This window comes from Bufo bufo, chromosome 4, assembly GCF_905171765.1.
Source record: "Bufo bufo chromosome 4, aBufBuf1.1, whole genome shotgun sequence".
Classification (NCBI taxonomy): Eukaryota; Metazoa; Chordata; class Amphibia; order Anura; family Bufonidae; genus Bufo; species Bufo bufo.
In genome coordinates, this window is record NC_053392.1 from 104299166 (window position 1) to 104314879 (window position 15714).

General features: G+C 47.2%; 1 protein-coding gene across 1 annotated transcript in view; it reads right to left on the reverse strand.

Moving 5' to 3' along the window:
• LOC120997517 (ephrin type-A receptor 3-like) overlaps positions 1-15714 on the reverse strand; it is a 294883-nt gene that overhangs the window by 53510 nt on the left and 225659 nt on the right. Inside the window, exon 12 of the mRNA XM_040427598.1 lies at positions 7305-7366. Coding sequence (XP_040283532.1) covers positions 7305-7366 — 62 coding nt within the window. The remainder of the gene's footprint in view (positions 1-7304; positions 7367-15714) is intronic.

Genomic DNA, 15714 nt, shown 5'->3' on the forward strand with positions numbered 1-15714 from the left:
CTGGCACATGATAAGGGGGGACTGCTGGGCTGGCACATGATAAGGGGGGCTACTGGGCTGGGCTGGCACATGATAAGGGGGGACTGCTGGGCTGGCACATGATAATGGGGGGACTACTGGGCTGGGCTGGCACATGATAAGGGGGGACTACTGGGCTGGGCTGGCACATAAGGGGGGCTACTGGGCTGGGCTGGCACATAAGGGGGGACTACTGGGCTGGCACATGATAAGGGGGGACTACTGGGCTGGCACATGATAAGGGGGGCTACTGGCACATGATATGGGGGGGCTACTGGCACATGATATGGGGGGGCTACTGGCACATGATATGGGGGGGCTACTGGCACATGATATGGGGGGCTACTGGCACATGATATGGGGGCACTCTGGCTACTGGCACATGATGATATGGGGGCACTCTGGCTACTGGCACATGATGATATGGGGGCACTCTGGCTACTGGCATATGATGATATGGGGGCACTCTGGCTACTGGCACATGATGATATAGGGGCACTCTGGCTACTGGCACATGATAATGGGGGGGCTCTGGCTACTGGCACATGATATGGGGGGGCTACTGGCACATGATATGGGGGGGCTACTGGCACATGATATGGGGGGGGCTACTGGCACATGATATGGGGGGGCTACTGGCACATGATATGGGGGGCTACTGGCACATGATATGGGGGCACTCTGGCTACTGGCACATGATGATATGGGGGCACTCTGGCTACTGGCACATGATGATATGGGGGCACTCTGGCTACTGGCATATGATGATATGGGGGCACATCTTACTGCAGATTATTGGGGGGCACTATAGGGGCATCTACTGAGGTTAAAAAGAAGATATTTTATATGGGGGGCTCTGTATAGGGGCATTTTATACTGGGACACATTATGGTGGGTACTATGGGGAAGGGGGGGAGCACTATGGGGGTCATCTACGGGGGCACTGAGAAGGGGTATTTTATATTGGGCTACTGGCACATGATATGGGGGCACTCTGGCTACTGGCACATGATGATATGGGGGCACTCTGGCTACTGGCACATGATGATATGGGGGCACTCTGGCTACTGGCACATGATGATATAGGGGCACTCTGGCTACTGGCACATGATAATGGGGGGGCTCTGGCTACTGGCACATGATATGGGGGGGCTCTGGCTATTGACACATGATATGGGGGGGCTCTGGCTACTGGCACATGATATGGGGGGCTCTGGCTACTGGCACATGATGATGGGGGGGCTACTGGCACATGATAAGAGGGGCTACTGGCACATGATAAGGGGGGCTACTGGCACATGATAAGGGGGGCTACTGGCCTATAAGGGGGGCTACTGGCACATGATATGGGGGGGCTACTGGCACATGATATGGGGGCACTCTGGCTACTGGCACATGATATGGGGGGGCTCTGGCTACTGGCACATGATATGGGGGGGGGGCTCTGGCTACTGGCACATGATATGGGGGGCTCTGGCTACTGGCACATGATGGTGGGGGGGCTCTTATTTCTGGCACATGATTGGGGGCACTCTGGTTACTGGCACATAATATGGGGGGCTCTGGCTACTGACACATGATATGGGGGGCTCTGGCTACTGGCACATGATGGTGGGGGGGCTCTTATTACTGGCACATGATTTGGGGCATCTATGGGGGCACATCTTACTGCAGATTATTGGGGGGCACTATAGGGGCATCTACTGAGGCTAAAAAGAAGATATTTTATATGGGGGGCTCTGTATAGGGGCATTTTATACTGGGACACATTATGGTGGGTACTATGGGGAAGGGGGGGAGCACTATGGGGGTCATCTACGGGGGCACTGAGAAGGGGTATTTTATATTGGCACATTATGGGAACATTAGCTCAACTGGGGGCATTACAAAGGGGTATGTTTTGCATATTATAAGGAGAATTATTACTACTGGGGGGGCATTATGGTGGGCTTTATTACTCCCCCATGGTATGACCCCCTAGTAGCAGCACCATCCTCTCCCTGCTCTGCTATCCCTCTGCCCCTTCTCCATATCCTTATTATGAAATCTTTCTCATTAGGATAAAGCACAACATCAGCTCCGCCGAGCCCCCGGCCAAGTGTTGTAGTGGCGTCCGAGATCCCCAAGGGCCAAGTAACTGTAAGTTTTTATGGGGGTTCTACAAAAGAGCTATCGTGGGGCAAAGTTCATATTCGTGTTTACACACGTGTTTTAAAATGAATGCTTTCTCCTATTATAAACAAGTAAATAATGACGCAATGCTGTGGGGCTGTGGGGCAACTTTTTCCAGGGCTGGTTTTTATCCCCAGTCCGGCCCTGATTGTCTCTCAGAGAGATTGAAAGATGCGTTTGCTTTCCATGAGAGACCAACGTCCTTAGAGTCTGCCATGTCATTGGCGGTACGCCTTGACAGGCGTCTAAGAGAAAGAAACGAGACCTCTCTGTCCAGCCATTGTCAGTTTAGGGGCAGTGGTGCGGACTCATTCAGTGTGCAGGGGCCTCATCCTGTCTCGCTCCCCTCTGAGGAGGAGCCCATGCAGCTAGGTCGACTTGCCCCTGATAAAAGAGGATTTAGTCCTCAGAGTATGGTGTGTTTTTGTTGTGGAGGCATAGGTCATTTGGCAAATGTTTGTCCGTCTAGGAGATTCTTGAACTGTACTAAGAGCGATAATAAGAGAAAAACCTCAAAAGGTAAATCATCAAATTCTGCTTCATCTGCTACTTTGGGCAAAGTTGATGTAGGAATTGATGCTTTTCCTCTGACCTGCAGTTCCCGTTTTCTCCTGTCTGCCAGGGTGGCGCTAGAGAGCAAAGTCATTTCTTGTGAGATTTTTGTCGATAGTGGAGCGGCCGTCAATCTTATTGACACTCAATTTGTAGCCATGCATGGTTTTCAGGTTTGCACATTAGAAAAGGATATACCTGTTTTTGCTATTGACTCTGCTCCACTCTCACAGAGATCTCTGAAGGGCATTGTTCACAATATCCGGCTAGCTGTAGGTGACACTCATGTGGAGGATATATCTTGTTTTGTCCTTAACGGATTGCCTTCTCCTCTAGTTTTGGGGTTACCCTGGCTCACTAGACATAACCCCACTATTGATTGGCAAGGAAGGCAAATAAATGAGTGGAGTGACTTTTGTAGAGAGAATTGTCTCACAGCGACTTTTGCAGAGGTGTCTACTAAAACTGTGCCATCATTTCTCTCTGATTTCTCGGACGTGTTTTCCGAGAGCGGTGTTCAGGAGCTACCTCCTCACCGGGAGTTTGACTGTCCCATTAACCTCATTCCCGGCGCCAAGCTGCCAAAAGCACGCCTCTACAATCTCTCACAACCGGAAAGAATCGCAATGCGAACTCATATCTCCGAGAGTCTCGAGAAGGGGCATATTCGTCCCTCAAAGTCACCTGTGGCCGCGGGTTTTTTTTTTGTTAAAAAAAAAGATAGCTCTCTGAGACCTTGCCTAGATTTTAGGGAGCTGAACCGTATCACGATTCGCGATCCCTATCCCCTTCCTCTGATCCCGGACCTCTTCAACCAAATTGTTGGGGCCAAGGTGTTTTCCAAATTGGATTTGAGAGGCGCGTACAACCTGGTCAGGGTCAGAGAGGGGGATGAATGGAAAAGGGCCTTTAATACCCCTAACGGGCATTTCGAGAATCTCGTTATGCCTTTCGGCCTGATGAATGCTCCGGCCGTCTTTCAGCATTTTGTTAATAGTATTTTCTACCATTTAATGGGGAAATTTGTATTGGTGTATCTTGATGATATTTTGATTTTTTTCCCCTGATGTTCAGACCCATCAGGATCATCTTTTTCAGGTTCTGCAGATTCTGCGGGAAAATAAATTGTACGCCAAGCTGGAGAAATGTCTTTTTATGGTATCGGAGATTCAATTTCTGGGTTTTCTCCTCTCTGCTTCTGGTTTTCGCATGGATCTGGAGAAGGTCCGTGCTGTACTTGAGTGGGAGCTTCCTGAGAATCAGAAGGCATTGATGCGCTTTCTGGGTTTTGCGAACTATTACAGAAAGTTCATTTTGAATTATTCTTCTGTTGTCAAACCCCTTACTGACATGACAAAAAAGGGGGCGGATTTTTCCTCTTGCTCGGAGGAGGCGCTTGCAGCCTTTTCTAAGATTAAAGAGAGTTTTGCGTCTGCTCCCGTCTTGGTGCATCCCGATGTTTCCTTACCTTTTATTGTTGAGGTGGATGCTTCCGAGGTGGGTGTGGGTGCGGTTTTGTCCCAGGGCCCTTCTCCTGCCAAATGGCGACCCTGTGCCTTTTTCTCTAAAAAACTCTCCCCGGCAGAGAGAAACTATGATGTGGGAGATAGGGAGTTGTTGGCCATCAAGTTGGCTTTCGAGGAATGGCGCCATTGGTTGGAGGGGGCCAGGCACCCTATCACCGTTTTTACCGACCATAAGAATCTGGCATACTTGGAGTCGGCCAGGCGTATGAATCCGAGACAGGCCAGATGGTCTCTGTTCTTCTCCAGATTCAATTTTGTTGTTACATTCCGACCTGGGATAAAAAATGTGAAGGCTGATGCTCTCTCTCGCTGTTTTCCGGGAGGAGGAAACTCCGAGGACCCGGGTCCCATTTTGGCGGAGGGGGTAGTTGTTTCTGCTCTATATTCCGATTTGGAGGCCGAGGTCCAGGCTGCCCAGACTGAGGCACCTGCCCGTTGTCCTTCTGGGAAGTTGTTCGTGCCTCCTGAACTACGTCACAAACTCTTTAAGGAGCATCATGATACGGTTCTTGCTGGTCACCCCGGGAGTAGAGCCACGGTAGATCTCATTGCTCGGAGATTTTGGTGGCCAGCTCTTCGTAAGTCGGTGGAGGGTTTTGTGGCTGCTTGTGCGCTCGCGCTAAGGTCCCTCGTTCACGGCCTTTAGGTTCCCTTCTCCCGTTACCCATACCTTCCCGTCCTTGGACACACCTGTCCATGGACTTTATCACGGATCTTCCTCGTTCCTCGGGGAAGTCGGTGATCCTGGTGGTGGTGGACCGTTTTAGCAAGATGGCTCATTTCGTACCTTTCCCTGGTTTACCCAATGCTAAAACGCATTTACCATTTGGCAAAAGATTCAGAGTAATCTTAAAAAGATGAGTGAGAGGTATAGGCGTGTGGCTGATAAGAGACGTGTGCCTGGTCCGGACCTGAATGTGGGTGATCTGGTGTGGTTGTCTACAAGAAATATTAAACTGAAGGTTCCCTCCTGGAAATTGGGTCCCAAGTTTATTGGGCCTTATAAAATCTTGTCAGTCATCAATCCTGTTGCCTTCCGTCTTGATCTTCCACGGGTTTGGAAGATACATAATGTATTTCACAGATCTCTCTTAAAACCATATGTCCAGCCCATGGTACCCTCCTCTTTGCCTCCTCCTCCAATTTTGGTTGATGGCAATCTGGAGTTTTAGGTTTCCAGAATTGTGGACTCTCGCATTGTCCGCGGTTCTCTTCAGTACCTCGTTCATTGGAAGGGTTATGGTCCTGAGGAGAGGATGTGGGTTCCGGTGTCGGACATTAAAGCCACTCGCCTCATCAGGGCATTTCATAGGGCTCATCCTGAGAAGGTGGGTCCTGGGTGTCCGGAGTCCACCCGTAGAGGGGGGGGTACTGTCACTACCAGAGCTTTGGGACGTTCTCACAGCTCTGTTTCTCCACCCCTGTGATGATGTCACTACTAGAGCTGGGAGGAGTTCTCACTGCTCTGTTTACTTTTGGTTTCCTTCCTCCCAGCTGTTCCTCATGCGTTTGATTTCCCTCTCTTTATATCACCCCTCCTCCTATTGTAGGGCGTGGATTATAGTTCTCATTTCAGTTGTAGCTCTTGCTTTAGTATCTTCACTTGTAGCTATCAGTTCACTGGACCTGTGTTCTGCTGCAGCAAGCACTCCGGATATTGCCAGCTGTCCTTGGATCCGTCTTCTCTGCGGCTGCAACACCTTCAGCTAAGTGTACAGACATTGTTGTGTATCTGATTATTTTCTGACTGGATCTGAGGTGGCCACGGTTCCCTCCATATACTGAGTAGGGCACCGGTGGCCGTGCCCCTTCCACTATTGTAGGGGTTACAGTGGTCATCAGTCTTAGGCACGTGGGCATGCCTCGTTCCGCCATTTGGATCCGGGCATGGGCTTAGCAGCATAGGGAGAGCTTTGAGGGTCTGACAGGGGTCACCCTTTATCCTCCCTAGTTTGGGTCCGGTCAGTAGCTCTTTTACTGTGTATACTATTGTTGCTCACATACAGCCGTGACAGTTCATCAATCACATGGCCTAGGCACAGTTCAGTCACATTCAAGTGAATGGGGATGAGCTGTGATACCAAGCACAGGTGCTATCCAATGGACAATGCTTTTCTTGGTTAGCTGCGAGGAACAGTGGACTCTGCAAACAGCTGATCTGAAGGGATGCTGGGAGTTGGATCACCATAGATAAGATACTGATGGCCTATCCTGAGGATATCAAACACTTGGAAAACCCCTTTAATGACATCATACATTTTGGCCTCCTTGCATACTCAGGATATATCATCAATAAGCTCTAAAGGTACCCATACACCGTCTAAAGTGGATTAAAACTGTTGATTTTAAACAAAGAGATCATTAATCAGTTAAACTTTAACAAAAATAATTATTTGCTGAAAGACCCTGACAGACCCTAATTGTTTGGAAAAAAGTCAGCCATGTTTGAATTTTTCATCCAATAGTCATATGAAAGATCTTTTGTTCAAAGACTGATCACTCTTGGCTAAAACGTCATTCTTTGAAAGAACGTTCCAGAAAGATCAATTGTCCTCTACTATTCCATGTGACCACAGCAGTCAATCACTGGCCTCAGCGATCAGATGAGGTAGTCAGGCTACCTGTTCACCCTCCTGCAGTGAGTTGTCCAACTACCCTATTGAGTGTTGTGGCCAACTTGTGTCAGGTGTCGTGGCTGGAGCAAAAGAGCTTGGGGAGTGAGGGGGTTTGAGCAGGTGACATTTTATTACAATCCTAGCCATCAGCTCATTTTCTTGAAAAACCTGTTTATTCCCAGATTTGGCATCAAATGGAGTTGTTTTTTACTGAACATTGTGGGCCAATTATTGTGTCAAAGCCTAGGGCCACCAATGGATCATCTGGTGCTCTGCTCAGTGTTCCCTCCTTTTGTTCTATAAGTCCTCACCAACTCAACCAGAGAAACCTTTTAACTGCAATATGATCAATACTGTGAGGATCATTGTTAGCAATCAAGAGCATACTCAACACATCCACAAGCAAGTTTCTTGTTTTTACCTTTAAAAATGAATCCAAGGAGCCATTTTCCATATACTCTGTAATTATCATGACTGGCTTGCCTGTAAGGATTGAAAACATATCACAAGGTTACTCAACAAGTCTCATAAAACAGGTGACAAAAGGTAACAGAAACTGGAAGCTCTGCAAGAGTTAGATGCCTACAGAGTTCGCATAAACATGCCTTAACATAATGCAACATTTTCAGTTATCATTATAAACATTTAAAGGGACACTTTTATCAAAAATTTAAAATTTTTAGAAAATCAATACATTTTACAGAAATTTTGCTGGGAGTTGTAGTTTCACAACAGCTGGAGTGCCGGGGTTGCTGATCCCTGGTCTAGATAATGGTGCCTACAGATGAGCATTCCGTGTTGGAGCATGATTTCCCCATTATGGAGACTTCTGTGCAGGACTGCATGGCATTATAATAATTTATAATGCTGTGTATCTCTGACCGACCTCTGCTGTACTGATTTGTACTGGTGGCATTATGTGAGTACAAATCATTACAATGGAGGTTGGGCAGAGACACAGATCATTATAAATCACTATAATGCAACGCAGGCCTGTCACTGGAGAATGTCTATAACGTGTTTCCCAGTGGAGACATGCTCATCTGAAATTAGCCTTATTGTTCACAAAACTTCAGAAACTAAAAATATTCAGTAGTGTTGGTCGAGCAACAAAGTGCTCGGGTGCTCGAGTAGAACACCTCAGGATGCTCAGTTGCTCTACCGAGCACAATGGATGTCAATGGGAGAACCCGAGCATTAAACCAGGAACCCCCTGCTCTGAAGAGCGGAGGGTGTCTGGTTCCCATGAAAAAGTCATAAATTGATGGAAACACCACTGAAATGGTTCGGGAACAGCATGGGAAGGATGTCTGGATGCATCTCGGACTCCCAGGTCGCTCCTGGGAACGATGTTGTCCGAGTAGTAAGTCACTTTTACAGACTGACAATAATACGCACAAAACCGAAGATAAAATCAATTTTAGAGGAAAAATTGTCAGGAAACATTCTTTCCTGTATATTTACTTGTATATAAAGTGCAAGAGCTGCCAAAATTTACAAGGAAGAGGCACCTGTATATCACATAAAGGAGGGCCTCATTCACATTGTGGTACAATTGTTCAGGTAGTGGGACCCCTACACTCCTACACTCATAAAGCCTATGCATTAATTGAAAGGGCTGCCAAAAATTACATGGAACCGGCACTCCAATACACCCTGTATTACACATAAAGGAGGGCATCATACACACCCTTGAAAAATTATGATTGATGGCCTGCTGGTGACCCTCAAAAACTATTGGAACAGGGGCCTGCTGATCTGACCATCTAAAACATTAGGGCAAGGGCCTGATGCTGACCTGACCCTCTAAAACATTAGGGGCGAGTGCCTGCTGATGATCTGACCATCTAAAACATTAGGGTTAAGGGTCTGCTGCTGAACTGACCATCTAAAACTTTAGGGGTGAGAGTGTGCTGCTGAGCTGACCCTCTAAAACATTAGGGGCGAGTGCCTGCTGCTGATCTGACCATCTAAAACATTAGGGGCGAGGGCCTGCTGGTGACCCTCAAAACATTATGAACAAGGGCCTGCTGGTGACCCTCTAAAACATTATGGGCGAGGGCCTGCTGGAGACCCTCAAAAACATTAGGAGCAAGAGCCTGTTGGTGACCCTCTTAACCTCCTCCCGTCACACTAATGCCGATAGGCGACAGTGCGGCGGCTCTCTCAGGTCTCGATGACGCCAATAGGCATCATCTCGTGAGACACGAGATTTCCTGTGAACGCGCAGTTCAGAAGTTCATCTACAGCCTGCTGGCAGCGATCATTGGCTGGCAGGCTGTAGATTTTTAAAAGATCCAATGAAATGGGTATGTCAGACGCTATTTTGTAAATAGCGTCTGATATACCTGCTACCTGGTCCTCTGGTGGTCCCTTTTGCTTGGATCGACCACCAGAGGACACAGGCAGCTCTGTAAGTAGCACCAATCACCACACATACACTACACCCCCCCTTGATACTTATTTAACCCCTTATTAACCCCTGATCACACCCATATAGACTCCCTGATCACCCCCCTGTCACCCCCCTGTCATTGATCACCCCCCTGTTAGGGTCCCTCATCACCACCAGGTAGTTAGCTACTTGTAAGGTAGTTAGCGCCCAGCCCACCGCACCGCAGTGTGAGTACTATATAGTATGAGTACTATATAGTATCTGTAAGTGATCAAGACTGATCGCAATCAGATCTATATAAGTACATTAGGGTCCCTGATCACCCCCCTGTCACCCCCCTGTCATTGATCACCCCCCTGTAAGGGTCCCTCATCACCACCAGGTAGTTAGCTACTTGTAAGGTAGTTAGCGCCCAGCCCACCGCACCGCAGTGTGAGTACTATATAGTATGAGTACTATATAGTATCTGTAAGTGATCAAGACTGATCGCAATCAGATCTATATAAGTACATTAGGGTCACCTTAGGCTCTACAAAAAACGCAGTGTTCGCCCGATCAGGCCTGATCTTGTGCGCACACTTGCGTTCAGTCCGCCCCACTGCAGTGACAGAATTTTTTTTTCTGATCACTGCAAAAACACCGTAAAATCGCTGCACCGCTATAAAGATCACTTTTGAGCTTTTTGGATCTTTATTAGCGATCGCAGCTTTACTTCGCAAGCACACCTTTTTACTAGGCAGGTTTGCTCTTTTTCCTGGGTAGTCTCAGAGGAATACCCCCTAAATTTAGTTAGTCCAAAATGTCAAACAAGGGGTATTCCGCTGAAGAGGCCTACAGGATTCTGGCCGTGATGGATGAAAGCGATGGGGACGCCTCACCCGCTGAATCCAGTGGTTCAGAATATGAACCTGTAGACAGCAGTGGCACTCTAACCGCTAGTGATGATGACGAGGTTGAGGTCCCTGCTATGGTCAGGCGTACCCGATCCCATGTCAGTGTTCTGCCTACCCCCCGCATGATGAGCCTTATTTGCAGCAGAGTTGTGCTAGCGCTGATCTTTTTTATGGTGCAGCATACACCAGCAGCGCAGCACATCCTGGACCTTCTACCAGTACTGCTGTATTCCCTGGTGAAGTGGCGAGCACCAGAAGGGCAGTTCAAGCTGGTACAGTGGCACGTGCATTAACTCCCCCGTCGCAGCCACCACGTTCACAGGCCCGTAGAGCACTTAGTATCCCAGAGGTGCTGGCAAACCCTAATTGGCAATCCCCTGCTTCCGCCGCACCGGTATTGCCCCCTTTTACCGCCCAGTCTGGAGTTCGCATGGAGACAGCTCATTTAGGATCGGCCCTTGAGTTTTTTGAGCTGTTCTTCACCGCGGATCTCTATGACTTATTGTGGCAGAAACCAACCGCTACGCCACAGACTATATAACAGCCAATCCGGAAAGCTTCTATGCCCAGCCTTACCGGTGGAAACCAGTCACAGTTTCCGAATTTAATTTTTTTTTGGGCCTTATACTCAGCATGGGTCTAACAAAAAAAAATGTATTGCGGTCCTATTGGTCTAAAGACCCAATACATTACATGCCCATGTTCTCTGATGCAATGTCCAGGGCACGTTTTGAGGTCATCATGCGTTTTATGCATTTCGCTGACAATAAAACCTGTCATCCAAGAGGCCACCCTGCTTATGACCGGCTCCACAAAATTCGGCCCCTCATAGACCATTTGTCATCCAGATTTGCAGATGCGTATACATCTGCATAGACGAGTCCCTAGTACATTTTACCAGGCGCCTTGGCATCAAACAGTACATCCCCAGCAAGCGCGCCCGGTATGGGGTCAAACTGTATAAGCTCTGTGAAAGGGCCACAGGCTATACATATCGTTTTAGGGTCTATGAAGGAAAAGAGCCAAAACTGGAGCCGGTCGGATGTCCTGACTACCTGGGGAGCAGTGGCAAGATTGTCTGGGACTTGGTGTCACCCTTACTCCACAAGGGGTACCACTTATACGTGGACAATTTTTACACAAGTGTGGCCCTCTTTCGGCACTTACATCTAGTCGGAATTCAATGCTGTGGCACCGCGCGACCTAGTCGCCGGGGCTTCCCCCAACGGCTCGTTAATACCCGACTTGCACGGGGGGAGAGGGCTGCCTTGTGTGACCAAGAACTGCTCGCGGTGAAGTGGAGGGACAAGAGGGACGTTTACCTACTGTCCACTATTCACGTAGACATGACTGTCCAAATTGAAAGGGCAACTGGAGTCATTGTGAAACCCCTCTCTGTCCACGACTATAACCTTCACATGGGAGGAGTGGACTTCAATGACCAGATGTTGGCTCCCTATTTAGTGTCCCGCCGCACCAGACGCTGGTATAAGAAGGTGTCTGTTTATTTAATTCAATTGGCTGCCTATAATAGTTTTGTTCTCTACAGTAAGGCTGGGAGAACAGGATCCTTCCTAAAATTCCAGGAAGAGATCATTTCGGAACGCCTGTATCCAGGAGGGTCCGTGCCCCAAGTTCCTGATGTAGTGAGCCGGCTACATGCCAGACACTTCCCGAGTGTCTATCCTGGTACTCCAACTCAGCGTTCCCCAAGAAAAAGATGTTGTGTCTGTAGCAGGGCTGGAATAAGGCGTGACACCACCGTTTTTTGTCCTGACTGTCCTGACCAGCCTGCCCTATGCATAGGGGAGTGTTTCCGCAAGTACCACACACAGGTACACTATTAGTGTAGGGATTGCGTGACACAGAACAGGCACACAGGGGTCTTAGGGCCCTTTCACACAGAGCTGCCACAAACCTCTCCTTTTACCTGGGACAAAGTGCATAATGTACTTCGCCACATCTCTGGGCGATTTGCGCTTTGCACATTGTCCCATGGGGAAGGAGAGGTTTATCCTCTAAAGGTTAAAAAAAAAAATCACAGGTAAGCAAAAAAGTTAATGTTCTGTTTCAAAAGTTCAATAAAGTTTATAAAAGTTTATGTTCTGTTTCAAATGTTATATAAAGTTAATGTTAATAAATTTATTGCGTTGCTGCCTGTTTATTTTTTTTGTTTTTGTTTTTTTACCTTCTAGGTGGACCAAGCGATCAACCAGCTGCAGCACTGATGTGCATTCCGACAGAAGCATTGCGCTGCTGTCAGATTACACAAAAGTCGGTGTATGCAGCGCTGCAAGACGAGATTTCTCCTCTGCAGTAAAAAAGATACATTTGCCGAGGCTTATGAGCTGAGGGGCGGTGTTCATATGCTTTGGCAAACACTTTGTATAAAAAAATAATAATAATAATTCACATCGATTGATGTGAATGGAGAAATCGGGTTTGCCAGGGCATACGAGCTGAGTGGGTTTGGATGTTGGGCGGAGCTCCTATGTCCTGGCAGACGCCTTTCCCCTCTTTTTTTTTTTTTTGCACATTTTTTGGCAGAGATTTTTTCATCCACATTGATCGATGCGAATGAAAAAATCTGTGCGTTCATTTTTTCTTTCAGCCCAGAGGCTGAACGGAAAAAAAAAAATCTGATTACCCGTATGCTCAATATAAGGAGAATAGCAGAAACTCCTAATGCTGGCCATACATGTAATGATTGTGGAGACCCTCAAATGCCAGGGCAGTACAAACACCCCACAAATGACCCCATTTTGGAAATAAGACACCCCAAGTTATTCGCTGAGGGGCATATTGAGTCCATGAAAGATTGAACTTTTTGTCCCAAGTTAGCGGAAAGGGAGACTTTGTTGGAAAAAACAAAAAAAAAATCAATTTCTGCTATTTATACTGACCTGGCATTTTAGGGGCCCTAAAGCGTGAGAAGAAGTCTGGAATCCAAATGTCTAAAAATGCCCTCCTAAAAGGTACTCATTGGAATTTGGACCCCTTTGCGCACCTAGGCTGCAAAAAAGTGTCACACATCTGGTATCGCCGCACTCAGGAGAAGTAGGGCAATGTGTTTTGGGGTGTTTTACATATACCTATGCTGGGTGAGAGAAATATCTCTGTAAATTGACAACTTTGTATAAAAAAATGGGAAAAGTTGTCATTTACAGAGATATTTCTCACACACAGTATGTGTATATGTAAGAATACACCCCAAAACACATTGCCCTACTTCTTCTGAGTACGGAGATACCACATGTGTGACACTTTTTTGCAGCCTAGGTGCGTAAAGGGGCCCAAATTCCAATGAGTACCTTTAGGATTTCACAGGGCATTTTTTACACATTTGGATTCCAAACTACTTCTCACGCTTTAGGGCCCCTAAAATGCCAGGGCAGTATAAATACCCCACAAGTGACCCCATTTTGGAAAGAAGATACCCCAAGGTATTTCGTGAGGGGCATGGCGAGTTCATGTAAAATTTTATTTTTTTGTCACAAGTTAGTGGAATATGAGACTTTGTAAGAAAAAAAAAAAAAAACATTTTCCGCTAACTTGTGCCAAAAAAACAATCTCTTTATGAACTCGCCATGCCCCTCACGGAATACCTTGGGGTGTCTTCTTTCCAAAATGGGGTCACTTGTGGGGTATTTATACTGCCCTGGCATTTTAGGGGCCCTAAAGCATGAGAAGTAGTTTGGAATCCAAATGCATAAAAAATGCCCTGTGAAATCCTAAAGGTACTCATTGGAATTTGGGCCCCTTTGTGCACCTAGGCTGCAAAAAAGTGTCACACATGTGGTATAGCCGTACTCAGAAGAAGTAGGGAAATGTGTTTTGGGGTGTATTTTTACATATACCCATGCTGGGTGAGAGATATATCTCTGTAAATTGACAACTTTGTATAAAAAAATTGGAAAAGTTGTCATTTACAGAGATATTTCTCACACACAGTATGGGTATATGTAAAAATACACCCCAAAACACATTGCCCTACTTCTTCTGAGTACGGAGATACCCCATGTGTGACACTTTTTTGAAGCCTAGGTGCGCAAAGGGGCCCAAATTCCAATGAGTACCTTTAGGATTTCACAGGGCATTTTTTACGCATTTGGATTCCAAACTACTTCTCACGCTTTAGGGCCCCTAAAATGCCAGGGCAGTATAAATACCCCACAAGACACCCCAAGGTATTTTGTGAGGGGCATGGCGAGTTCATGTAAAATTTAATTTTTTGTCACAAGGATCTTCTGGTATTGCACCATTTTGCTCGTCCTCTCCACCACAGGAATGACAGATGAGAAGTTCTCTTTGTAGCAGGGCTCGAGAAGGGTGAACAACCAGTAATCAGTGTTGGCCAAAATGTGTACAATGCGAGGGTCACGGGAAAGACAGCCTAACAAAGTCAGTCATGTGTGTCAGAGTCCCAACAGACAAGACTTCGCTGTCCTCATCAGGAGGATGACTCTCAATCTCCTCATCCTCTTCCTCCTCTTCTACCCATCCACGCTGAACAGATAGAATAAAGCGTCCGCCTTAATCGTGAGCAGTGAGTGTTTGAGTAGACACAGAAGTGGTATGGTTACGCTGATAATAGCGTTATCGCTGCTCACCATCTGTGTTAATTCCTCAAAGTTGCGTAAAACCTCACAGAGGTCAGACATCAATGCCCACTCGTCGCTTGTGAAGAGCGGAAGCTGACTGGGAAGGCAACGACCATGTTGCAGCTGGTATTCCACTACTGCCCTCTGCTGCTCACAAAGCCTGGCTAACATGTGGAACGTGGAGATCCAGCGCATGCTCACGTCGCACAACAGTCGGTGACATGGCAATTGCAAGCGCTGCAGCGTTGCCAGATCGGCTGAAGCTGTCGATGACTTGTGGAAATGGGCACACACGCGGCGCACCTTCACCAGTAGCTCAGGCAAATTTAGGTAGGTTTTGAGAAACCGCTGAACCACTAGGTTGAACATGTGGGCTAGGCATGGTGCTTAACCGACTGGAAGCATTATCTGCTGCAATCCATTTGACCACCTGGTTGCACTGGTCTGACTTCGAGAGTGGTGTCCTGCGCTGCCCTGCAAACTGGGACATGAAGCTAGGTATCGTGGATGAGTGTGTTTCTTGTGCTCTGGCAGCAGGCACAGTTTCACCACGCCCAGGACCACGGCCTCTGTGTACACCATCAGCAGCACGGCCACTTCCCCATCCCTTACTGCTCGCCTTGCACATATTAAATGTTATATATGCTTGCAAGTATGTCACACGTACAGTAGCGCAGGTTTTGTAAGTGTTTGCGCAAATAAAGTACACAGAATGTCACAGATATTTTTAGTATGCGCACACGTTAAACAGGAGATGTAGCACAGATAATGTCGCTGTCCGCAGCGTCTATGAAAAAAGTACACTGAATGTCACAGATAATATTAGGATTCGCAAACGTTATACAGGAGGTATAGCGCAAGTAATGTCGCTGTCACTAGCGGCTAATAAAAAAATACACTGAATTAATGTCACTGATATTTAGGACACACAAACGTTTAAAC